The sequence below is a fragment of the Anas platyrhynchos genome, chromosome 27, assembly GCF_047663525.1.
Source record: "Anas platyrhynchos isolate ZD024472 breed Pekin duck chromosome 27, IASCAAS_PekinDuck_T2T, whole genome shotgun sequence".
Lineage (NCBI taxonomy): Eukaryota > Metazoa > Chordata > Aves > Anseriformes > Anatidae > Anas > Anas platyrhynchos.
Window position 1 is genome coordinate 7,891,010 of NC_092613.1, and position 23,721 is coordinate 7,914,730.

At 53.3% G+C, this 23,721-nt stretch overlaps 4 protein-coding genes across 11 annotated transcripts in view; 1 reads left to right on the forward strand and 3 right to left on the reverse strand.

Annotated features, from left to right (window-relative positions):
* Positions 1-23,721, forward strand: part of LAMB3 (laminin subunit beta 3) — a 59,148-nt gene that overhangs the window by 12,747 nt on the left and 22,680 nt on the right. The window contains exons 1-2 of one of the 6 annotated variants that reach the window (XM_072028252.1): positions 7,833-8,035; positions 22,999-23,125. The gene's annotated coding sequence lies outside the window, so the exon portion shown is untranslated. Of the gene's footprint in view, positions 1-7,832; positions 8,036-16,035; positions 16,214-20,588; positions 21,619-22,998; positions 23,126-23,206; positions 23,513-23,721 lie in introns of those variants that run through there. The other 5 variants (XM_038168293.2, XM_072028254.1, XM_072028250.1 and 2 more) reach the window with 5 other exon arrangements.
* On the reverse strand, positions 20-3,376 carry LOC101804020 (11-beta-hydroxysteroid dehydrogenase 1-like). The gene is made up of 6 exons (XM_021270648.4): positions 3,169-3,376; positions 2,545-2,675; positions 2,199-2,310; positions 1,895-2,080; positions 1,473-1,616; positions 20-1,087 (listed from the first exon to the last, which is right to left on the reverse strand). The coding sequence occupies exons 1-6, from the start codon at positions 3,254-3,256 to the stop codon at positions 813-815; spliced, it is 936 nt and encodes a 311-aa protein (XP_021126323.2). The 5' UTR covers positions 3,257-3,376; the 3' UTR covers positions 20-812.
* On the reverse strand, positions 4,622-10,308 carry LOC101803228 (11-beta-hydroxysteroid dehydrogenase 1). 3 transcript variants are annotated; one of them, XM_072028266.1, is made up of 8 exons: positions 10,046-10,308; positions 9,620-9,952; positions 8,954-9,043; positions 8,203-8,333; positions 7,520-7,631; positions 6,623-6,808; positions 5,691-5,834; positions 4,622-5,097 (listed from the first exon to the last, which is right to left on the reverse strand). In XM_072028266.1, exons 3-8 carry the CDS (start codon positions 9,039-9,041, stop codon positions 4,877-4,879), a joined length of 882 nt encoding a protein of 293 aa, XP_071884367.1. In that variant the 5' UTR covers positions 9,042-9,043; positions 9,620-9,952; positions 10,046-10,308; the 3' UTR covers positions 4,622-4,876. The 3 variants fall into 3 exon arrangements, with proteins under 3 accessions (XP_071884367.1, XP_071884366.1, XP_027300587.2); XM_072028265.1 differs by having other exon boundaries at positions 9,525-9,952; positions 10,046-10,307; XM_027444786.3 differs by lacking the exons at positions 9,620-9,952; positions 10,046-10,308 and adding an exon at positions 9,200-9,493.
* G0S2 (G0/G1 switch 2) lies at positions 14,851-15,893 on the reverse strand. The gene is made up of 2 exons (XM_027444791.3): positions 15,743-15,893; positions 14,851-15,485 (listed from the first exon to the last, which is right to left on the reverse strand). The coding sequence occupies exon 2, from the start codon at positions 15,442-15,444 to the stop codon at positions 15,142-15,144; it is 303 nt and encodes a 100-aa protein (XP_027300592.2). The 5' UTR covers positions 15,445-15,485; positions 15,743-15,893; the 3' UTR covers positions 14,851-15,141.

Here is a 23,721-nt window from a genome sequence, read left to right on the forward strand (position 1 = left end):
ATTCAAACTAGAGATGCTATAAAGGAATGTAAGGTTTATTTTTTCCACAGACCATCCTAGAGAGGATACAGGAAAAAAATATTCCATTTCAAAGACCCTCTCCTGTGGCTTTCTCTGGGCATTTTGCACGGGTTGGCCTAAATCCCTGTTCAGGAGCCTGGTCCCCTTTGCCCTCAACCCATGCAGTTCTGATTTATAATCCTCTTCCCCAAGTCTAAATAACTCTTGCTTTTTTTTTTTTTTTTTTTTTTTTTTCCCAAAAAATATCTAATTTTAAGTAGGTCACTGAAGATTTTCATGTTTCAGTCGAGCCATTCTGAATCCCATCATCTTTCCCTCAGAAGCAGGAGGCTGTGTTCTGCGGGCCCAGTTGCCTTTCCTGTTAATTACCTTTTACTTAATCCCCCCTTTGAGAGGGATGCAATGAAATGCAGAGAACATGTGCAGCGAAGCACACGGCCTGAGCATGCTTCCCAAACCCCTCTCTGTTTCCAGCCTTGTGGATTTCTGGATTTTTTGGCTTTTGTGGAGCCAGGGGAAGAGAATGGCTGGCGAGGGGGAGCCCTGCTGCATGCTCCTCTTGATCAGCAGAGGCCGGCTACAAGTGTCCTAACTAAAAGAGATGTTTTTGTGCCATGTCGTTGTTTTCTGTTGTCCCACCTTGCGTGGGCAGCTCCGGAGGGGCCCCATGTTCCCAGCTGTGCTGTCTTCACAAAGCGTCCCCACGTGCTGTTTCGGGGTGGGTTTTTCTGCAGACACCGCTGTGTGTGGGGCGTGTCAGTGCGGGGCCACCCCGGGCACTTGGAGCCGCGCTAACGCCCCGACCCCGGGGAGCCGGCCGGGGGCACCCTGGTGCCGTGGGGTGGCGGCGCTCTCTGGACGTTTTCCACGACGATGTTGCTCCTGATGAGGGTGTCAAGAAAGCCGGGGGCCAGGCCACGCAGGAGCAGCATCCCGTTCACGATGCCGGGTGGGTAGTGCAGCTCGTGCTGGCGCAGGGCCCCGCTGCGGATGATCTCCAGCGCGCACTCCTCCTTGGGCGACGGGGCCACCTTGATGGCATGTGAGACCGCCTGCATGGCATTGTCTGGGGGGGCAGAGCAAAGAGCTGGGTCACAGCGGGGCTGCTGTGGGCACCGGGGTGCCTGTAGCTTCCCCTAACAAACCCCTAAATGCTGGGGATTGGGTCTGCTAGGGTATGGAATAGCTGCAAAGCGATAGCAATATCCTTCCCGTTCCTTTCCCTTTCCTGATGATGAATCCCCACCTCCCGTGAGTTTACTGCAAAGGTAGCAGAGACAAAGGTTGTTTTGTTTTGTTGTTGTTGTTTGTTGGTTTTTTTTAGTGCTGAGACTCCATTTCCCAAATTGCACAGGGCAGAGGGCTGGTGAAGCCCCGCACTGGTGATGCTGGGCTCACCTCCGCCTGACGTGCCCTCCGCAAGCCACGAGCCCCGGTGGCATTGAGCTTACCAGTGTCAATGTAGCCCAGGATGCAGAGCGTGATGGAAACATTGACGTTTTCTATGATGAACTCATGTCGCAAGGAGCTGAAAAATCCGTCCAAGGCGAACTTTGTTGCAGAATAGGGAGCAGCAAACGGGCCAGGGGCTTTACCTGGGGCAAAGGCACAAGATCAGTGTTCACGTGTGCTCGGCAAGTACAAAGTGTCACGGCTCTCCCCTCCTCTTGCCCTTCAAGTAGCTGATTGTGTGATACCGGATCTCTGAGGGCAGGGGCTGTAAAAGCCCAGAGCACTTGTATCGTGCATCCAGGATGTCAGCCAGCTGCTGACGCTGGGTTCCTGCTGGGGTGGCTCAGCCTCACGGCCCTTGTCCCTGCAGCAGGCAGAGGGAGGGACGTGGCATGGAGAGCCTGGCCCCTCGTGTGCCCACCTGCCACAGACGAAACGACGACGATGTTGCCCTCGCTCTCCTTCAGCATGGGTAGGGCAGTCACGGTCATCGCCACGTAGCTGAGGAAGTTGGTCTCCAGGAGCTTTCGTATGTGGTCCACATCCCCATCAAAGTAGTTGAAGTAAGAGTGGCCGATGTGATTCAGGATGAGCATATCGAGGCCTCCTGGAAGCAGAGCACCTTTGCTAGTGGCAGCCAGCATCTCAGAACAAAGCTGCTTTCTGGTGGCCGGGACGGCCCCGAAATGTGGTGTGGGAGAGGAGGGGCAGCACCCACCACTCACCCCAGGTGTTCTCAGCCTCCTTCACCACCTCCTCGGCGAACGCCGTGTCCTCCATGGAGCCGCTCACGAAGCGGGCGGATGCTGCACCCAGCTCCCGGCACCGCTCCACGACCTGCGGCAAGAGCGAGAGCGGTGGTGGTGAGGGGATTGGGGCGGGCAGGCAGCGCCTCTGCCTGTCCCACAGCATCCCCCTGCCTTCGGGGGGGAGACATTGCTCAAGGAAAGTTTCTGCAGTGACTTAATGTCCCCCCGAGCTAATATTTAACGTTTGTAAGCAGGAATATGACTGCTGAAGTTCGATTCTGTGGCACAGTGGAAGCACCTGCTGCGTGCTGCCTGCGCTCACCTTCTGCAGCTTGGCCTCCGTCCGCGCAGTGACCAGGACGTGGGCCCCCATGCGTGCCAGGTGGTATGCCATCTGCTCCCCGATGCCGCTGCTGGCTCCCGTCACGATCACCCGCTTCCCCCGGAGCATCTCTGGAGAGGACGCAGAGCTCAGAGCCGTGCACGGCCCGCGCTGCCCAGGCCCCTGCAGGCGGCTCCTCCGTGCAGCCGCTGGTGCGGACCCTGCCTGGGCTGCAGCTGGGTTTGAACAGGCTCGAGCTGTGTCCAGCCCGGTCAGGAACTACTTTTGGAAATGCCAAGAGCTGACAATCATTCATGGCAAGGATTAAATGTTTAAAATTGGTAACTGCATGTTTCCTAAACTAATTAATGTGCTGAGATCTAAGAATGCAAGCCTGGCAGACCCATGCACAGTCCCGTGAGCTTCTCCCGCATGGCACAGGGGGCTCCGACCACCTGCAGCACCCATGTGCTGCCCCCACAGCCCGCACCCCCACACCTGGGCTCTTCCAGCTGCGCTTTGGAAAGTCCTTGAACAGCTCAGGCCGGGCTGCTCAGCTCCACGCTGCCACGCAGGCAGCAGCCTCGCCAGCTGGGGTTGCAGCGTGCCCGTTCAATCACTTACCCTCGTTGAAATTCTCGGGTGCTGAATAAAAATACACGGCCAGCCCCAGCCCCATCAAGGGGAGGATGACCTTCAGGAGCAGACCCATCTCTCTGGCAGCACCGGGTGGGAGCAGGACAGAGTGCACGGCTCCCAGCACAGGCCGGCGGCCGTGTCAGCGCGGTGCAAATCGGGCTGCTTACACAAAGCTGCTGGTGCCTATTGGACTTTCCTTTTGTGCTTCCTGTAATTCAGCAAACATTAACCCAATAGAGAGCATTGCTTTGGACTTTAGGCTGTCCCTTTGCACCCTTCTCCTGCTGGGAATTTCAGGAGTGTTTTCTGGGGGTGCTAAAGACCAGCCCTGGAGAGCTTCCAGCTCAGTGGAGCAGTGGGTGCCTTGTTTGATGACTGCATTTGGGGCTGGGACACTTGTGTCCCCCCAGCCCAGACCTCCCGGGACAGTCAGCTTTCTCTCTCTGCTGCTTCGTGTCTGAAACTGCGTCTGAGCTTCCCTTCCTTCCTCTCTGGTTGCCATAAGGATTTATCGATTGGTGGTGATCATTGTGGTGCGGGTTCACACAAATACCTAGAGAGAGCAGGGCTGGCAAAGCTGGTGTTGGTGTTCCTAGATCCTTATCAGTGCTCCAGGTTTATACTGTGTAATATTCTTATCAGTGTAATGCTGATAATTTGCTGGGTGGTGGCTCTTAGACCTAAAAAACTGCACTCAGTCTTGAGGAATCCAGTGAGGCAGATTGTGAAAGGCAGTAAAAGAGCCAAGCGGGTGAATAATAAAGATCTTCAGCTTTCACAAGCATTGTGTGTCACACTGCTCAGCATCTGCCTGGGCATATGGCGAACTGATTTGCAAACAATTTTCTCAGAGAAAGTAGCAAAGGGCAAAACCTGCTCTGCGTGCACTGATTTGAGCAGTAGGTGTCGGGGTCAAGAGAACAGAGATGCCGGTTCCCAGTTCCCGTTAGAAGGAAAGGAGCAAAATGATGCTGGGGAAGGGCCCGAGGGAGGTTTCTCCTTTCTTCGTCTGGGTGACAGCTGGAAGGCAGGCACTGGTTTTTGGTTGGGGATGTCATGGGTGTTGCTCAGGTGGCCGCAGCCAGGTTAGGTGTGAAAGCTCCGGCGTAAGGGAAGCTGTGCTGGGCTGGCTGCAGGCTCGTGCCTGGCACCGTGCTCACGGCAGCTCTGTGTGTCTGGAAGGCATTTTGCTGTACAACGTTTGTGTCAAGAACTGTACCCCAAAGAATAAACCCGGTGAACAGATTTGCATTTAATTTGGTCGTTAAGCTAAACAAAAAATAGGCTAGAGACTGTTATTCCTGAAATGAAACAATGAAGGATTACTGCAAAGGGTCAATTTTCTGAGAACGGCGAGTCAATGGAATTATGCCTATTTACAACAGCATTTAGTAACGGAGAAAGAGGGGATAAAAAACAAACACAGAACACACCACAGTAAAGCTATTAAGTTTTATTTAATAATTAGTTTGTTACTACTTTTCCCAAGTCTAGGGGAAGGGAATGGGTCTAACCGGGTGGGATGCTGCAGGCGCGGGCACTTCCCCGCTGCCACATCCCGTACCACAGCGCGGGGTTGTCCCAGCTGGGCCCTCTTGGGCGATGCGATTACCTGACAGATAACTGAAGAACCTTTTAAAGCCCAGGCTCAGATCTCTGACCGGGGATGAGTGAGGCACCAGCAAGCAGGCGCTCAGGCGGTCGATGGGCGCTCCACACGGTAGTGCTGCCGGATCAGGTAGTCCAGCAGCTCCGCGGCCCAGTCCCGCAGCAGGAGGGGGATTTTGGTCAAGGCGTATTTGTAGTACACCTCCCGCTGGCGCAGGGCACCCCCCTTGATGATTTCCAGGGCACACTCCTCTTTGGGGGCCGGGGACATCTGGACCACGTCGGCAGCAGCACGCACGGCGCTCTCTGGCCAGGGAACAAGGGAAGCTTTGATCAGGCTCGGGCTGCCCTCCGCTCATCCTCTCCCCAAAGTTTGCCTTGTGAGGAGCAAAGCGAGGGGCTGAGGAAGGCCGTCGCATTTAATTAACGTGAATGGAGGTAGCGGAACTTGGGAAGGATTTACTAAAACTGTGCATATCAGTATGCACTTGAAAACAGAGGCAACTTCATGAGACAGCATTCCTCCCTGTGGTCCAACACACGCAGAGATTTTCAAGCCGTTCTCAGCATGTGCTCACATGGCTGTAGCTGGTTGTTGCATCACTAGATGAGACTAAGGGGAGGTACGTGGCTGGCACATCCATTTAAATTTGAATTTTAGGCTGTGCCAGCCTCTGTGCGGTGGCTGATTTTATATAGTGCGGGGAATTAAATTAGTTTTGAGAGTGTTTTTTTGGTGGCAGAGAGGTAGGAGCCTGCAGGGACCAGAGGTTATTTTGCATGCACTTGGGCTATGGCAGGGCCAGAGGAAAAGCAGCACCAGCTGTGCAGGGAGGGTAAGGAGCTGAAAATGCAACACTCGGTTCCTGCTCAGCCAGGCCAAGCAGTGCGGATCTTACCAGTATCAATGAAGCTGAGGATGCAGAGCGTGATGGAAACATTTACATTCTGGATGCTGAATTCCTGCCTCAAGGAGCTGAAAAATCCATCCAGGGCAAACTTAGTTGCAGAGTAGGGGACGGTAAAGGGAAACCCAACTTTACCTAGACACAGAGAGAAGTTCCATTAAAGCACGGAAAGCTGGGCCACGTAAGCCTCTGTTTTGCACTTCATCAGATAAAGTATTTTACCCAAAGGGAGTTTGCTGTTAGGGAAACATCATCCTGGCACCAACAGCAGGACTACAAAGCATTCCCCTCAGGGTCCAGCTCTTTTATGGCTGTAAGTCCAACAGCCTGTCTCACGTCTCCGCTCAGGCTATGAGCAGCAGGCAGCAGCTACGAAACCCTCAGAGGGGAGAGACAGAGCAAAGTTTATCTCTTGTCTCTGGATACTGAGCTAAGCTGATCACCAGAAGACCAACCAACAGGCCAGCTGTGAGTGGGGACAGCTGTTATTAATTTAGTCCCCTGACTTAGAAGTTTATTAGGTCAGTCAATAACTGACTCTACAAATATTTGCAGAGAAGAATATTTGGTAGGTCAAGCACTTGACCTATAGTCAGAGGACCAATGCAGCATGAAATGATTACATTTCCACTTTTCTTCACAAAACTGGAGCTATACAAGCTCAGCTGTGCTAATGAGCCCAGCACCAGGGCGTGGGGTTTAATTACAGGGCCAGTCCGAAAGCAAGCTGGGGGCAATCAGATTGCATCAGAGAACAAATTCCACTGAGAACATGTGAAAAAGACCTGCTGTTTTTGGTTAGAGTGTGTTAAGCAGTCCTGGCTCCTTTGAGATACCTGGTATCTCTGTGTGCTTCCTACTCACGAAAACCAGCCCGCAGTGTTTTATGGCAGTCCCGTGTCCCCCACCCTGCTCCCACTCACCTGCCATGGATGAGACCACTACGATGCTGCCCCCGCTCTGCTTCAGCATGGGCAGGGCAGAGACCGTCATGGCCACATAGCTGAGGAAGTTGATGTCCAGGAGCTTCTGGATGTGCCGGACATCCCCATCGAAGTAACTGAAGTACGACTTGCCGATGTGATTCAGAATCAGCATGTCAAGGCCCCCTGAAAGCAGAGGAGCAGGCGTTAGTGTGTGGTGGGAGAGGGCTGCCGTGGGCAGGACGGAGCCTTTCCTGGCAGCAGAATCAATGCAGGCAAAAAAACGGGGGGTCAGAGTCTTTTGGGGTCAGTTTTTTGGGTCAGAGCTGTGGCTTGCCATCTCCAGAGCTGGGACGGTTTGGGTGGTGGCTGCCAGCAGAAATGTGCTGGGCTTATCTGACTTGTCCTAGGCAAGAGAGACGGTGTGGCTTTTTTTCCCCTGGTTGAAACACGAATAATATGGCACAAGGGAGACTGCTCTCGAGTTGTCAGTGGACTCCTGTTGGGAGAGGGAGAGCTCTGCACCAAGCTGAAACATTGCATTTCCGCAGTGATGACCCATGACCAGAGTAGCGGGCCTGACGGGTGGTTTTAGCCCACAATAGCCTGCAGTGATGAAATCCAGGATTGTGAGACTGGGACAGGATGTTACGAGGGCACCGAGATGAAATTGAGAGCGCAGTTCAGCCTGCGCTGGAGCGGTGCAGGCTGGGCAGAGGGGCAGCGCTGGGCTGCAGGGGGCAGAATTAGGGCAAACCTCTCCCCACCCCCATTTCTCCTGCGTTTTTCTTCGCAGGTACCGATTTTTTCTTAGTGGGCACACGACAAAAAGCATGCTGGAGAGCTCCAGCATCTCTAACCTGCCGCTGGCTGGCGGGGAGCAGGCTGCAGACGTACCCAGTTCGGCCTCGGCCGCCTCCACCACCTGCTTGGCAAAGGCCATGTCCTCCATGCTGCCGCTGATGAGCCGCGCTGAGCTGGCCCCCAGCTCCTGGCACCGCTCCACCACCTGCGACGGCAACACGGTGCGTCAGAGACCACCCGCACCGGGGTCTGGGTGCTGCCTTGCTCCCCGAAACGTGCCCCTTCCCCAAAACTGCAGTGCGGGGCTTCTGGGGTGGGGGGTGTTTGGAGCCTCTGAGCTTCAAAGGGAGCCTGAGAAATGATTCCTTTAGGGAACGTGTGACCCAAGGCGGCTCTTTATCGGCACGGTCTGTGTTGGAGCCGCGTGTGTGCAGAGCGAGCAGGAGCTGATATTTCACTGCAGTGGAATGAGGGCGTGTGTGCCGATGGAGCCTGTGCATATGGGGAGATGTGTACATAACCAAGCAAGTTCAAATAGTGCAGTACGTGCCGTGCAGAGCGCGTGCCTGCAGGAAAGTGATTTCTGAGCGTGCAGGAGCCCCAGAGACTGTAAGTTTGCATACCCGTGAACAGACCCGTGCACATCTGGCGTTTGTGCCGGGGCAGTTGCATGCACATGTATTTATGTGTGTACCTGTGATGTGAGATTGGCCTGCCTTCGTTTGTGTGTGCACTGCCATGAGCATGCATGTGTGAGTGCTCAGCTTGCCATTTACTTTCTGCAGCTTGGCCTCTGTCCGTGCGGTGACCAGGACGTGGGCTCCCATCCGCGCCAGGTGGTACGCCATCTGCTCCCCGATTCCAGTGCTTGCTCCAGTGACGATCACACGTTTCCCCTTCAGCATCTCTGGGGACCAAGGCACATGGGTTTAATTTATCCAAACCCTATTTAAAAAGCAAATAACATCTCCTCATGCCCTCAAGCAGCAGTTGATTGCAAGCTGAGCGAGCTTGCCTGCAAACGCGGAGCCTCGTGCTCCGTCTTGCACCGAGCCATCTCCTCCCTCTCCTGGAAGAGCTGCACCGAGGAGCAGCTGCGGCTCCAACTGACCACAGCAACACGGGGACGGTTCTTGGCTCTTTCAGAAGCTTTTTCATGGATCAGAAAACAACTTATAAACAAACACAGCTATTTTGCAATAAAAAACACCCACTAAGTACATACTTCAAAACTTAAAATCCAACATTCAAAAGCCATGTTTATGAAATTTTTACAGACTTGAATGTGAAGTGTTCAAAGCCCTCTCCATTTCAGAAGCCCCTGCCTCACCTGCTCCCTCAGAAACTCTTTCTGCATGTTACTTGCTCAATTTGAGTTTGAATCTCTGCTAAAACAACGCTCCTTTATCAGCCCTGCCACAAAGGCTTGGACCTGGCTTGGTCCAAGCTCTGTACAGTTTCCATGCAAAGCACTCGGATGTGCCTTTTAATATTTTACTTACGGACAGATTTACTTTTAATACTTACCCGGTTTGAAATTCTCCCTCGCAGAATAAAAGCAGAAGGCCAAAACCAGTCCCAAAAAAGGAATGAGAATCTTTTGTAACCGACCCATCCCTGGAAATTGAGCATGAAAGAGAAAGGAGGAATAAAACCTCTGCAGAGCTGCTCCCGAAGGAAGCAGCAGCGGCAATCCTTCAAAACCTGTTGCGAAGGAATTGCAACTTCCAAAGCACTGGAAAATCACAGTGGGGTTGTTAAGAGAGGCAAAACCTTTGATCTGCTCCCCACTGGAGCTGGGGAGCCTCGGCCTAACCGGCGGTGCTGCTCCGAGCTCTGCCCGGCTCTTTTCATATTTCCTGTCCCTACGATAAAATGCAGAATTTCGCACAACACCCTGGAAGAGGTGTGTCTTTGCTGAACAGCATCAAGTTTCACTCGCAGAACATCAGAGGCAGCCCAGTGCAGGTGGCTGAAGCTCCTCTTTTATTCCCACTGGTGCCGGACCGGGCGGGTCTGACCATGGGGGGGCAGCCACCGGGACCCCCTGCCCGGGGCATCGCTGCCCTGTGACCCCGCAGGGTGTCCCCGTACCCACCAGCTCAGAAAAGGCTTTGCTTTGCTGAGACGGGGTTTGCTGCTGAGCTCCCTCCCGCCTGGAGTATTGCAGGAGCTTCGCAGCTTCCTCCTTACTTGTGAGTGAACGTAGTCCAAGGAAAAAACACGTAGTGTCCGCTGTCGTGCTGTGTCCGGGCAGCAGCAGGTTTGATGTCAGCGATCTTGCGTAATAGGATTAAATCATGCTCTAGCGTGGGTCTGGCGCTAGGATCTGCCTCGTGGAGTGCTGGTACCTGCGGTGCTAGGTGGGGATGGAGACCGAGCCTGCTGTGCTCCATCCCGTGCTGCCCCGGCCCGGGGAAGCTGTGATAACCACGGCCAGAGCCTCGTTGGCAGTGCCAGAGCTGCAGCAGGGTCTGATCCACGCAGACACACTGGATGCAGGTGGTTTTTATTCCTCACAGACTCCTACACCATAAAGAACCAGAAAGAATTAGAAAAGATATATTTTTTTAATCTATCGGAGCTTTAAAATAAAGATGGTTTAATTTAATAACATACTTAGCAGGGCAGAGGGGCTCTCAGGTATTAATCCTGCTATAATACGTCTCTAAAGACTTATTTATGCCTTTCTACTTCAGTCTCTTCTTACCCCCTGGTAAGAAGCACTTATCCCGCCTGTGGTCAGATAACAGCAGTACGGTAACTCTGCCTTTTCCCGAGTCCTGCAGCTTTGAACTTGAGCCGTGATCATGGGGCAGCCATTTCATTCCTTGGCTTGAAAACAACGAGCCAGTTAGCCCTTCCTCGGCCGAGCCCTGTGTTGTGGGCAAGGAGAGAGGCTCTTTTAAGATGACCTTTTTTATTTCTGGCATTAGGTTGTTGCCTGGGTGGAGGGGTTTGCATGGATGCTGTTGTGGCCTGGGAGGACTGGGGGGGCCGTGGTGGTCCCAGAGCCCCCAGCCAGGGCTGTGTTTCGCTGCTGCTGCCTGCCTGGATTTCTTCCCCACTGCCTGTCACCCGGCCAGGCGCTGCGGCTCCTCACTCCCACTCGAAGCTTTTTCTGGGTTTGTTTTGCTCTATGCAACTTAAGAACTTGTTTTTAACCTCTTCTTGAGGGTGGGGAGTGCAGAAAGGGAGAGGAGGGCAGGAAGTGGCAACTGCAGAGAAATATTTTCTGATACAAGTGACTGAACTCAACTCACGAGGCTGGTCCTGGCCCCACTGCTGCCAAAGCTTCCAAGTTTTACAGGCAGAGGCCGGCAGTGTGCCCGGTGAGATGGAGCACTGGTGGAGGGGGAAGCAGCCTCCTGTTTCTAATAATAATTAATAATTCACCAGAATTATCCTGGACACTTTCTCCCTGCTGCAGGTTGCTTCGGCATCGCTCACCTGTTTGCAGCCGTGTTTTCCACAGTGCAGTGCTTAGCGCTGTGCTAACTGCTCTGCACACGGGAGGTTCTCCACTTAGTGCTGCCTGGAGCTCACTTGGAGGAAATGAAGGCACGAAGAAGCTTGTTCTGACAAAAACTGGCAGAGCAGCAAAGGGCAGCTGCTGGAGGGTCCCTGCCACGCACAGCAGCGAGGCGCAGCGGGGAAGGAGAATTTTGGGGGCAGGGCTGGGGGTTAGGCAGGCTCGTGCATGCAGCTCAGGAACTCAAAAACACTTGGCAGAGATTGGAATACCACTTTTTTTTTTTTCTCTTTTGAGTGATATTTGACTGTTTTTAACCCATTATCAAATCTTTGTTAATTGCAGATAATTTTCCTTCTCTTCCCCCCTTGCTTCCCTTTATCGTGTAGATGTTAAAACATTATTTCTCACACCTGGCTCTCCCAGTACTTTATCATGAGTGCAGGTCTACTGCCTTTCCTTACAACAGGGATATCGCCGTTACAGAGGGTTACCCTCGGTTATGCTCACGCTGGGGCTGTGCGCAGGGTGACGTGATGCTGTCGTGCTGCAGCAGGTCGGTGTGTGTCTTGGCACGGTGCAGGCAGCCTCGTGGAGCCTCCTGGGCACAGCGTGCGGGCAATGCCCCCGTCCTGCAACTGCTGTCGCTGCCGCGGCACCGCTCCTGAGAAATGTGCTCTTGGCTCCCGAGGGAGGCGTGCCATGATTGTAGGGCAGAGCTGGGTTTGACAGGGTATTTGCACTCACTACCAGTTTAGGGAAAATACTGTGATGTTTAAGCCATTCCTAAGCACTACATTTATTTTTTCCTGTGTGACCAAATCAGGAATTGCTGCCTTGATATGTTATTGTTGGTACCGTGGCTGTGGCTGCATCGGGTCTTGGCCAGTCTCCATGTTCCCAATGCCCTTGGTGTTGGGTGGGAGAGGCTGATATGCTTATCTGGCCCCCTAAATTTAGCCTGGCATCTTTTGAAACATCCATTGCCTACGAATAGCAAGCTAGGACTCTGAAGGCATTCAGCTCATGTCCTTGAAGCGATTGGCTTGGGTGGGAGGGCATCTGCGTTTTTGGTACTCATGTTATTGAAGGCCTGGGCAATGACTCAAAGCCGACACCAGATCTCTGAAGATGTGCTGCAGGGAGGACAGGGACAAATATGTATCAGTTCTTATGCCAGCTGCAATTTTCCTTAGGATTTAGCGCACCAGGAAATCTACATATTTACAGGTTGGAGTAAACTGCATTCAGACGATTCCTAAAAGAAACAGAAAAACAGAAATCAACCTCAGGTGTCTTCAGCAACATGCTGCACACCTTAGGCAACGTGTGGCTCTCCTCAAGAGCTTATCCCTCAGTACTTTGGTTTAACTCGGTCTTAAATGCTCCACATATTTCTGTGCTGTGGCTCACCTCAGAAGTCCTCACTAGCACTGACTGTACAGCTTACATATCCCACCTGGTTGCTCCCTGGTTTATCCCAGCTTTTATGATTGCAATTTCCCTCAGCAATTCACAGCTGAGCTTTTGGAGCAGCTCTGCTGTGCTTCACTGCCAGGATGCATGGATGGATTTTGCCAATTGCACGTGGTTTTGGCAGGTGTTATCAGGAGGGTTTTGTGCCGTTTGTCTGTTGTCAGCATTGGGTTGGGAGGGTTCAGGGGCTTGGGAGATGGGGCTGGGCAGCAGGCTGGTTTGGAGACGTTTGCTGTGGTTTAAAGACCAGGAATTCTGCTGAAGCATTTTAATCAACTCCATTTGGCAAGCCTGCCATTCATCATAGTTAAAGTGATGTCAAATGGATTACTAATCTCATGCGTGCATGGAGTTTGTCACTGTGTGGCGTAGATGGGCCTTTTTGTGGTCACTGTGGTAAAATCAGCCATTGCATCTAATCAGCTGCCCTGCCAAGAGGCAGTCCTGTCTGAAATCTGAGGCAAGCTGTTGTGGAAGTGGTAACGCACAGGCTTGACCCCGCAGATTGGCCCATCGGGCAACGTGTGCCGGGCAATGGCCTCGGCCCTCGCAGGACGTCAGGAGGCAGGAGATCGCCTTCAGCAAGGCATGGCTTTACCGAGTTGGCTCCAGAACCACCGGCACGGCGCAGCGGTTTAGCAGTCTAATCCCATTAGCTGTCTTAGGAGGAGCTATTTTGATTGTTCCACAAACCTCTTTGCTTTAAGCTCATAAACCCTGTGACTGGATAATGGCGGAGAGGAGGCGAGGGCAGCAGGATGCTGGCACAACGCAGCAGGCCGTGTACATGGCGTGACCACACCGCCTGGGGCCAGTGGGTGGGCTCACCCTGAGCGTCCTCAACACCACTGGCCTTGCAAGCTGGGCCCCTGTAACCCCATTTCTTAAATTCGCCCTTTCCTTGAGGGCAGGTTGAGAGGCCTGTACCTCACTGGGAAGGGCTGATCAGCGTGTGATTGTCAGATCTTGCAGCTGAGTGGGACAAAGAAGCGATTCTCATCTCAGTCTGATCCATTTTATTAGCTCTGCTTGCCACAGCAAAGACGTTTCTGCGTTACAGAAATGTGTGAGAACTGAGACCTGGCAGCACTGCCATGCCTGACACAGCCGCAGGCATTTATTCAGGTCCCTGGTTTGTCACGCAGGGCAGGGCCTCAGCTCCGCTCAGCCTGGCTCCGAGCCGGGGCGCTCAGCCTCAGCTCTCTGTTCCTGTTTGCCTTGACATGTCCCTCGGTGTCAATGAGGTGTTGGGTTGTTCGGCCTTGCCAGAGACTAAAGTGCTTAGTTAAGGCCTAAATCAAATCATTATCAAAGGACGTTTTAAATTACTCTGCTCTTTTTTCCCCTTGAGGGAAAGGTACCTTACACTTGGTTCAAAGCCCAAAAAGAGTTACTGCATGGGCTTAGTGGGATTTCTCCTCCACAAAGAGCTGCTGTTGTTTGTGTTCGTTTGTTTTGACTGAAATATTTATCAGCAAAACGATTTCCATGGTTATGTATTATGAAAAATGTATGAAATTAAGGGAACTTCAGCTATGCTCTTAGGTTTTTGGATTCTGACCCTAACTTGTGCAGCTCTAGGAGGAGCTCTATACTTGGCATTGGTGTCAGGCAGCGCTGCTTCATTTTCCATAACCTCGTGCTGTTGGTAACAATTGTTTTGCTTTTAGCCCGGTACTGGCGGGTTTGTCTCCCAGATTCTGGGCAGGGTGTGTGGCGTGTCCCTGTCCCTGTCCCACCAGCTCTGCCTTTGCCATTGAACCAATAAAGAGGAATTTTCTCCCCCACTTCTGACTGCCAGGGATTGTTTCTCTTCCCTCTGTTTTGTAGCATGGTTAGGATCTTTCAGCTGTAGCTGTCTGGAGAGTTTAATTTACATGACATAGTGAGAATCTGTCATGTTCAGAACTAAGCCCAGGAAAGATTTTAAACAGGTGGAAGTCCTCTAATGATGCTGGCAGTGCTCTGGGTGCAGCCCTGAGGCTCAGGTCCCTGTTTCCACCTGCTTCAGGCTGACTGTGCCATTATGTCTGCCAGTGCTGCAGCTATTCGAGCTGTGACATGCCTGTCATAGTGGCAGCTAATATTATTTTCTGCAATCGGGTGTCAGTGGCAGGCTTGTGAAGGAGCCCAGTAAGAGCTCTCATGGCAGAGACAGGAATCTGTGCCATCAAACTCAGATAACCCCAGGAAGGTGCAACACCCACCTCTAACTTCAGGAATGTGTCTGTCACACAAGGCCACCTCCTCCCCACCCCTGCTGACCCATTTTTGGAAGGAAGCAGCAGCTGGAGTTGCAAAACACCGACCCCTTCACCCCAGAGCAGCCACACCAAGGGAGGGAGCTCCATGGAGCAGGTCTGGTCACTGCCCACTGCTGTTCAGCGAGGGGGGCAAGAGGCTTCTGAAGAGTTGCAAGTGAAACCCATTTGCAAATCCGTGAGAGTTTGAAATGAATGCAGCTAGAGAGCATTGGTACCATATAAAATATTTATTGATTTTGCAAAATGTTGTAAAATGCATCTGTAATAAAAATAAGAAACCATGCTGTGCGTCTTGCACATTTTTATACCAACAAAAGGTATTTTTTCCTACTGCTGCACAGCAGCAAATTATAACCGTTCGTTTCTTTCAAGTCTTGCACTTGCGGTCTTCCTCGTTCAGCCAAACCTTCGCTCTTCTTGCTGGAACCACCACCAGGTACAACAGGACAGCAGAGTCTCTTGTGCTTGGTTGCTCAGCAGACACTTCTTGGGCTGTGGGGCTCTTAGGAGGCGTGCTGCCTGGTCACCAGGGCCCGCTGCATCACCACCGGCTTCTTGCTCTTTTCCAAGATCAAATCCTCCTGTTTCTGAGGAAGTGTTTGCCCTCGTGTCGGGGCAGGTTTCTTCTCCTCCTCCTCTAGCCTCCCTTCGGAGGTGAAAGGACTGCACACTGCCTCCACCAGACCGATGACCACACCGAAGAAGGCCAGCACGCTGCCCAGCATGTACAGCTTGACCATTTTCCTGTTGGGCTTCTGGCTGAGCAGTTCTTTGGCAAAGGGGATCAGCTCATGCATGGTTTCCATTTTTATTTTATTTTTTGCAGCAGGTTTGGAAGATGTCAGTTCTACAGGGGAAGAGCAAGGGAGAGGCATGTTAGTTAAATCCAGCAGCTTTCTCCAGCAGTGTCAGAGCACTCCCCTTGGCCCCCGCTCCCCGCAGCCACCCCCGGCCACACATACACAGGGAATTTTAATTTCAGCTAGAGGAGAACGCAGCCGGCGGAGGAGCCCCGCGGCTCAGCAGATGCTCGTGGCTGCGGCAAGGGAAGGGAGGGGGGGTCCCGCAGCGTCCCCCCCGCATCTCCCCGGGCTTCCCCCTTACCAGAGGCGGCTGCTGCGGGGTCGGGGCAGGGGCTGTGAGCGCTGCGGGCTGGCTCGGCTCTGCTGAGCTCTGCTGGTCTGGGCTCTGCTGGTCCGGCCGCTGCTCGGCTCTGCAGCTGCTGCCGGCCGCCCGCTGCCCCCGCCTTATATCGCCGCTGGGGCAGGCGGGGCTGAAGCGGGGGGGGGCCGGGCACGCCGCGAGCACGCCGCTAGCACGGGTGACCCGGTGCGCCCCCCCGGCTGCCCGCAGGACCGGGGCCAGCCCCCGACAGCCCCCCGGGGCCGCTTGGCAGCGGGGTTGGCCCGAGCCCGAGCTCCGGGCAGCCGCTGGGAGCCGTGCTGCGGGGGGGGTGCGAGGGGACAGGGAGCGTGGGCAGCTCACAAGTGGGGTGCTGGGGTGGGGGGCTCGGGGCTGGGCTTCTCTCAGCCGGTGGGGTGAGCAAAACCTCACGCTGCCCGCTCGCACGGTGAGGTAGGTGAAATATGGTGAGGCACAAGGGAGGTGTTGCGGTGTGAGGGTGTTTGTTAAAGGCTTCTTGCACGGCTGGTGGCAAAGGGAAGCGGCAGAAAGCTGCTGGATGCCGCGTGGGACAGCACCGTGGTTTGCTGGGGAGCAGAGTAACTGGAAGTGACCCCCACCGGGAAAGCTCCAGGCTGCCTGTTAGATCGCATTGTCACTTCCCTGTGTTTGATGCTGAAACTCCGTAATAGCCCATTGTAATCTTAACTCCCTTATGATTCACGAAAAGGACAGCGTATTTCCTTTTTGGGGAGTAAAGAACTCAGCGCTGTCACACTTCTTCGCTGGCTCGCTGCCCAAGAGCGTTGCATCAATAGCACACAGCGCATTGCATCATCTGCGCCGCTGCCCCTCTGCTGCCGGCTCCATCAGCGCACGTATGCTGCTCCGGCCAGGAGAGCTGCGTACCCCTCAGCTGCTGCTCACCTTAGCTAAGGCCACGAGGAGCAGCTGGGACCAACAGCTTCTGAATTAGTAGGGTCTGGACAGGCTTCCCACCCGATCAGTATGGCTGAGATGCTGGCGGGTTGCTCTGCTGGGGCAGCCTGTGTAAATACATGTGGTGCAAGCTGATGCGCAGGGGCTGGGGGTGTCTGTGGAGAGAGGTAAAGCCCAGAAGGAGCCTTGGTGAACAATGCTGTGAAGGAGACTGCTGGCTCCCCTTGATCTCCTTTGGGGTGGCCAGGCGGCCATGAGCCCTGGTGAGGCTCAGCCCCGCAGGGACCAAAGCAGGGCTCATCCTCCAAGCAGCAGGGGAAACTGGGGGGGGGTTTCTGCCTGCCTCCTCACAGCACATGGAAGGAGCAATGGTGGTGCAGGGAGTGGGGGCTTGATGCCCCTTAGGTGGCTTTTAGCATTGCCTTCCTGGGAAGGATCCCTCTGGCATCCCCCTGCCCCTGTACCCCGAGTGGGTAGGACACAGCCTGGGAGCCAGCATTGGCTTCGTCTCTTTGGGGGGGGGGAAGAGGCACAGAGAGAAGAACTTCGAGAAAATTGGGAATTGCTTGAGCTCGTGTCGGTTATCCACGTTTCTTCTTTCCTTTCCTTTGAGGTTCTAAACACCTTCCCTTCTGAAAAACTGCTCTAAGAGGCGATATTGCCCAAATTATGCCCTAAAATCACTGGACTGGGTCCTAAAATCACTGAACCTAAAGTCTGGCTGGTGTCAGGACAGCAGTGCCAAGCTGCTGTTTGCAGTTGTGCTGTTTTCCTCCCCTTCTCTCCTGGCACACCTGGGTGCACGACTCACTGGCCATGTGAGGATCAGCAGTGGTGGGAGGCAAATGCCTGAGATCCTCACAAAGGAAAGTGTTCATTAAATGTGTTGGCTTTTTTTTTTTTTCTTCCTTGCTGAGCTCTTCCCTGGGCACATGAGAGCGAGTGACTCACCTCCTGCTCCTCACATCCCGCACGTAGTGGGGAGGCTGAAAGTTTCCCCACAGTCACATGGGGTGGGAGAGCTTGTGCTGCAAGCAAGGCTCCAAGGAACCTCTGGCAGGGAAAACTTGGGGGTGTTTTTTTCTTTTTGCAAGTTTTGAATGCACTTAGGAAATTGTATTGCAAGACTGGCTGTAAAAGTTGCTAAAGATTTGTCTGTTCCTCCTTAGTGTCTTTTTTGTTTCTTAAAATAAAATCCTTATCTTTTCTGCCAACTTGGCAGCAAAGGTTGCGGCCAATTCTTATATTTAAGCCACATTTTTCCCTTCTGCAGTGCCTTGAAAAATGAACGTTGCAGAAAAGATAGCTGGGGGAGACAGCAATTAAACAGGGAAAGTTCAAGGTCATGGTTTCTGCAGCCAGGGCTGGCTGCCACAGTGTGGTCTCCCCTTCCAGCCTGGGCAAGTGGTGAGTGCTGCAAGCTACTTGGGCCCTGCACAAACACCAGAAAGCGCCGAGCTGTGCAGGGTGTAATCCCAGAAACAAAGGTCAGCGTGAAGTGCTTGAATCAGGACATTTTGCCCTAAAAATAAAATAAAAAATGAAGCAAGATTTTCTTTGCCTCCTGAACCTTTTACTTGAAAGCCTCTTTTCCAACCAGGGGGCTAGAAAAGGAACTTTGTATTCATAAAATATAGATGGAGATGTCTGCAAGCACAGCATACTAAGAGCTGGAGCTGCAGGGAGCATGCAGTGCTCGGGATAATGTTGAGGGTTACCCAAGCAGCCGATACTCCTCAGTGGCAAACGCCTCCTATGGCAGCACTCAAGTTGTGTTGATTTAACTAAATAATATTTAATTCAGTTTTGTTTTAAACTGGAGTAACAAAGTCTGTGCAGACTCGTGTGGACATTTAAATTGGATTAAGAATGGATAAAAGGATTAATGATTAACATTAAATTAGACTAATTTTAGCTGTTCCTAATCTTATTTAGGAGAGTCCACACAAGGAGGTTGTCAGGCTTAATTGCAATTTTGATTAAGCCAGGCATTATAGCCGGGAAAATGACAAGAGTTTAACGTCATCTGGAAGAAGAGCTCTGCCTGAATTCACAAAGCAGCATAAGCACCTGAGGTTTAACCTAAATACCAGCAGCAGGGAGGCTGGGGTGTGTGATGGCTCTCCATCAAATTATTTTAACCCTCCTGCTGTTGATTGTGGTGGATGCGGGGCTGTGCCGAGGGTCCCTGCCGGCCAGCAGGGGTGGGAGCATAGGAACCCTCTCCCTGCTCCCTTGCCACGGCCTGAAAAAGCCGCCTAAAAATCATCCACCTACAGCTGCCTGCTGTCCTAACAAGATGTTTTCTCCTTTAGACAATGGGGACATGACAAAAATAAAGATGCTCCCCTGCAATGATAATTGTGTCAAATCTGCCAGTGGAAAGCAGGCAGGCTGCCCAGGCCGCAGAGCAGGAGCGTGGAGGGGCAGTAGGCCGCAGGCCGGGCCTGAGGGCACTGCGCCCTGCAGCAAGCCCCTGGGGTAACCCCATTTAGACCTAAACTAGGTCAACGATTCTTCAGTTCAAAGTTTTATTTGTTTTCAAAGCAGGTGGAGGGGTTTCAGGAGATGAGCTGGAATTGCGTTAGAAGTTCCTGAATTGCTTTTAGAAGATGACAATTAGCAAAGGTGGTGTTTTAGCTCATCTGCATGTGCCGTAGTGAGGAGGTGGTTTGCTGGCCAGGTTTAATTAAAATGGGAAATGAAAAGATTCTGTGGAGGAAACATCATTTTGTTACTCAAGTCAGCGGAGACAGCTGCCCAAAAGCTGTGACACTGGCAGTGTTTCTTACCCCTGAACAGACTTTCCCTAATTTTCTTCTTCTTGTGTAGCTCCAGTGCTACAGAGTTATCCCCAGTTAGTGTCCTTTTTCCTGTAATGGAGGTTTTATGTTTCAAGAGATTAAGTGTCCTTGCAAGCAGTGCTCTGCCCCTGATTTCCAGTTACTTTTGTGTTCCTCTGAGCTCAGCAGAGACTTAAAGTGACTGAAGACAGCCATTCAGGGCTGGTCAGTGCTTGCTAACGGGTGTCACGCCTCAACAACTGGATGGAAAGCTGTTGAATTCGGATGGCATCCCTGGAAAAGCTCCCGACATACTAAGGCACTTATGTGCCGTAACTCCAACAGACAGCAAACATAGGAGGGAGGAAACAAAACAAAGCTACTCACACACGACTCACATCCTTTTCAGCTCTGGCTGCCGGGTTCACGGGCACAGCACCTGGGGAGTATTTGCCTGAGGTGCCTCCCTCGTGCCGTGGCTCATCCTACTCATCCCACTCATCCCGCCTCGGCACCCAGTTCAGAGCCCGGTGACCTGAGGGCACGTGGTGCTGAGCCCTGGCTGCCTGTCAAGCTGGGGACCTTAATTTTAAAAGCAGGGGCTTGGTGTGTTAAGTGCGAGCTTGTGACGCTGAGCAATGTGCATGGGCTGCTCTGCTCACCCTCACAGGAAGGTGAGCTTTTAAACTACTGGCTGCGATGTGTTTCTGTTCTAAATGTTGTGGCCTCTTTCCACCTGAAATTTAAACCCAACCCAGCAGCATCTCTCTTGGTTGCTGCTGTTCTGGAAGGGACAGGGTCCTCTGTCGTGTGTCCCCTTCAGACCATTGCTGGCACTAGGATCTGCTGATGCCAGCCCATGCCATGGGTATAGGATCGCATCCAGAGGGGCTTTTCTGCCTCTGATGAGCACCTCAGGGGTAGGATACACAAGCTGCAAGGCTGATCACACACACCCACCACAGAGCAGGAGCTGAAATGATCCTGTCCACAGGAATGTCACTGAGCACTGAGCACGAGGCGGCAGCGGCTCCGTGTGGTGCATCTCATCTGGAGGAGATGCTTCCAGCAATGGCTTTTTTTTTTTTTTTTTCCTCCTCTTTTTTGTGTGTGACTTACTGCTTTGCAGGAGGTATTCCGTAACGGAGGCTGTTCCCACTCTTGTTCTTGTTTGAACTTGCAGAGCCTGGAATGCTCACCTTGTTTTGGCAAGCCTCTGGGACAGCCTGGAGGAGCAAAGGCTGGCTGAAGGTGGTTTGGATAGCTCATTTGAGAAGCTTGTGTTTAAGGTAGCATTTTCCAGGCCTACCTTTGATTGCATGGGTGAATCGCAGCAGCCCGTGCTTTGCAGTAACCTGGGCTGGAGTTTCAACATTTCGGAGCAGCCTGGAGCTCAGCACTGCTGGCTCTCGCACGGCCGGTCTGCAGCGTTGGTGGGCTTCCCAAGAGGTGTCACCATGCGGTGCCTCTGTTCTGCTTCTGCTGGGCCTGATTTACCTGGGGGAGGAAAGTTTGGAGGGAACTGGTTGGAAGATGAAGTGAATGGCTCAGCCACAGCCTGCATGCAGATGGGACAGCTCGGATGGGTCGGAGGGCGGCTGGTCCTCCCAAGCGTCAGCAGTGCAGTTTCTGAAGGAATGAGCGTCAAACTGACCTGATTGGCTTAGTGCTCATGGGTTTGACTTTACACCAGACCAAACAGGCACCCAGCTGCAGGCATTCATTCAACCAAGGCTCACAGGATTGCTGTGTCCATCACCCGCAGCCTTGCCCGCCGTGCGGTGCGCAGGGAGGTACCTGAGCTGGCTGTGCATTTCCTCTCTCTTTCACTGAAAATCAATCCAGTGTTTCTTTCCGCTTCCCCTGCTCAGCCAGCCAAGACAGGAGGAGGCATCTTACAGGAGGAGGCATCTTCGCAGCAGGCGCAGGAATGCGGCGTTACCGCATTGCTGAGCGGTGGCTCAGGGCCGGCACGCCCAGCCCTGCTCCCTGCTCACCAAGGCCGCGGGCACACCTAGGCAGAGGCGGATGCGGAACCAACGCTTCACATTTTGTAGCCTTAGGGACAGGATTTTTTTCCAGCTTTCTCTGAGCTCCTGAGCCTCAGTGCCCGTGCTGCTCGGTGAGGACGGGGAGGTAGGTAGCACCCATGGCACAGGCACAGGCGCGCGGACCCGGAGTCGTCCGGCGCGATCAGCTGAGCCCCCGGCAGCAGGGCAGGATGTGATGTTGGGGTTGAGTCAGTAAAGTAAATAGCAAAGACTCAGTGCGAGTTGTTTTTTTTCTGAGTATTGGCTTAGACCATAAAAACAGTTTGATAGAATGATAGTCTGGGGGGGGGGGGGTTCTGCATGGTTTGGGGGATTTGGCAAGGTAAATGCGGAGCTCTCCACCTCTGGCTCCAGCTGTAGCGCAGCCTGTGAGCGGTGCCTGGGAGCACTGGGGGTTCAGCGAGCTGCTGGGCTCTGCTCCCCAGTGCACACATGGAACAGCTGCCAGTTTAAACAGATGTTAGAATAGAAACTGGGGAGAAAAAAAAAAAAAAAAGAGAGAGAGAAATGAAAAAAACGGGGCAAGAAAAAGCCTCTCGTGCTACCTCATACTTGTTGCTGGCATAGTAAAATAATAAACTTATGAGATTTTTTCAAATAATTCTGATGTAAAGCAGCAGTGACCACTGAGGTGTAAAGCATAAGAGAGGTCTGAGTGAGGTCTGAAGCAGGGAGACCGGCTGCTGTCATCAGCTGGGTATGAAGCTATGGGTCTGGCTTTTCCACGGGTTCCCAAAGTGGTATTGAAACCATCCTGGTTTGATAAATACAGAGTGCCTGTGGAAATCCTGGCACTTTTCTAGGTACCCAAATGAAAATTGTTTCTTAGAAAATTTGACTTCTTTGACTTTTTTCATAGCTGGTTAGTTTATGGTATTACATTCTGTAGATAACGTAAGCTGAGTTTGAGAATTGGTTTGTGCCTTGAGGAACTCTGCTGCCGGAGGCAGGAGAGGGTCTGTGAGCCCTGTACAGCCCCGTCTCTGTGCTCAAGGTCGGCTGCAGGCTGAAGCCTGCTATGTGAATACACGATGCAGTTGTAACTCACACAGACATCCCCGATCGGGCATTACATTGCCAGACTCGGGCACTGATAGCGGCGCTGCCCTGTCGCTGCGGGGCTGAGCCCACTACACAAACCCACAAAACCTGCCCGAGAGGGTGGGCGCCTCGCAGCCCTGGCACTGGTGTGAGCGGGTTTCAGGCAGCTTGGTGGTGTCCTGGCAGTGCCCACCTGAGCCCCAGGCACACCTCAGACATGTCCTGTGGCTACAGGGATGTGTCCCAAGGTGCTCGCTGCTGGATACCTGTGCAGCCGCTTGTTCACGCTGCCGTCACCCCCGTCCCAAGTGACAGCTGTCTGCGGCGGTGCGCCCTGTCTGGGAGCTGTCCGGAGCTCCCCGGGAAATGGGTGGGGATGCCTGCAGACGCCTGAATCACGCCTTTATCGTTACTACACCCACAGGCACCTCTCTCCCAGGTGAGGCAGCCATCTGTTAAAAACCGAGGGAGGACGGAGGCAGCGCTCAGAGGCTGCTGCGATTGCGGATCAGCCGCAGGTAGAGCTGGGGAGAGCCCTTGCTGGCAGCCAGGTATGTGGGGACACCACTGGGACTGGGGACGTCGTGGGGACTGGGAACGGGGCTCCTGGTGGCAGGGGAAACTTCTCGATGCAGGAGCGTGCTGGTGGCTGCTCCCACATGCTGTCCCGCAGGGCTCTCTACAGAAACCCTGCGGCACGCACGTCACTGCAGCATTTCTGCAAGACCAAGGCTCCTGGCCATCGGGCGTTTTGATCTGGAAGTGCAACAAGGGTGGGGCTGGAGGACAAAGCACGGGGCAGGGCGATGGCCGGGCTCATCACCGTATCATCCCTGCTGGTGCTGGCACCGCTCCCTGCCTGCTGCGGTGGCTGTGCTGTGTCTGCAGCTCCTTGAGGTCCCCAGGAGCCGGGCGGGCAGAAATCAGCTCTGCCGAGGGTGAGGGGCAGTGCTCGTTCACCTCTGCAATACCATGAAGATCCAAAGATAGTGTCTGGGTGAGAGGGCTGTCTTTGCACAGCTGGGGAGGATCCTGGGTGTGCTTCCTGAGTCCGAAGAGAAGCCGGGATCCTTTGCGTGGGTTTGTTTTGCTGCACGGTCTGAGGGGCTGATCATTCTCTGCTATTCCTGATTATCACCCATGCTGC

Excerpts from the sequence above, each read along its gene's own strand:
- LOC101804020 (XM_021270648.4), bottom strand. The coding sequence starts at position 3,256 with ATGGGTCTGCTCCTGAAGGTCATCCTCCCCTTGATGGGGCTGGGGCTG. Across the intron at positions 2,311-2,544 it reads CGGAGGCCAAGCTGCAGAAG|GTCGTGGAGCGGTGCCGGGA; the intron begins GTGAGCGCAGGC and ends CTCTTGCCGCAG. Across the intron at positions 2,081-2,198 it reads GGAGGCTGAGAACACCTGGG|GAGGCCTCGATATGCTCATC; the intron begins GTGAGTGGTGGG and ends CTCTGCTTCCAG.
- LOC101803228 (XM_072028266.1), bottom strand. The coding sequence starts at position 9,041 with ATGGGTCGGTTACAAAAGATTCTCATTCCTTTTTTGGGACTGGTTTTG. Across the intron at positions 7,632-8,202 it reads CAGAGGCCAAGCTGCAGAAA|GTGGTGGAGCGGTGCCAGGA; the intron begins GTAAATGGCAAG and ends TTGCCGTCGCAG. Across the intron at positions 6,809-7,519 it reads GGCGGCCGAGGCCGAACTGG|GGGGCCTTGACATGCTGATT; the intron begins GTACGTCTGCAG and ends CTCTGCTTTCAG.
- G0S2 (XM_027444791.3), bottom strand. The coding sequence starts at position 15,444 with ATGGAAACCATGCATGAGCTGATCCCCTTTGCCAAAGAACTGCTCAGC.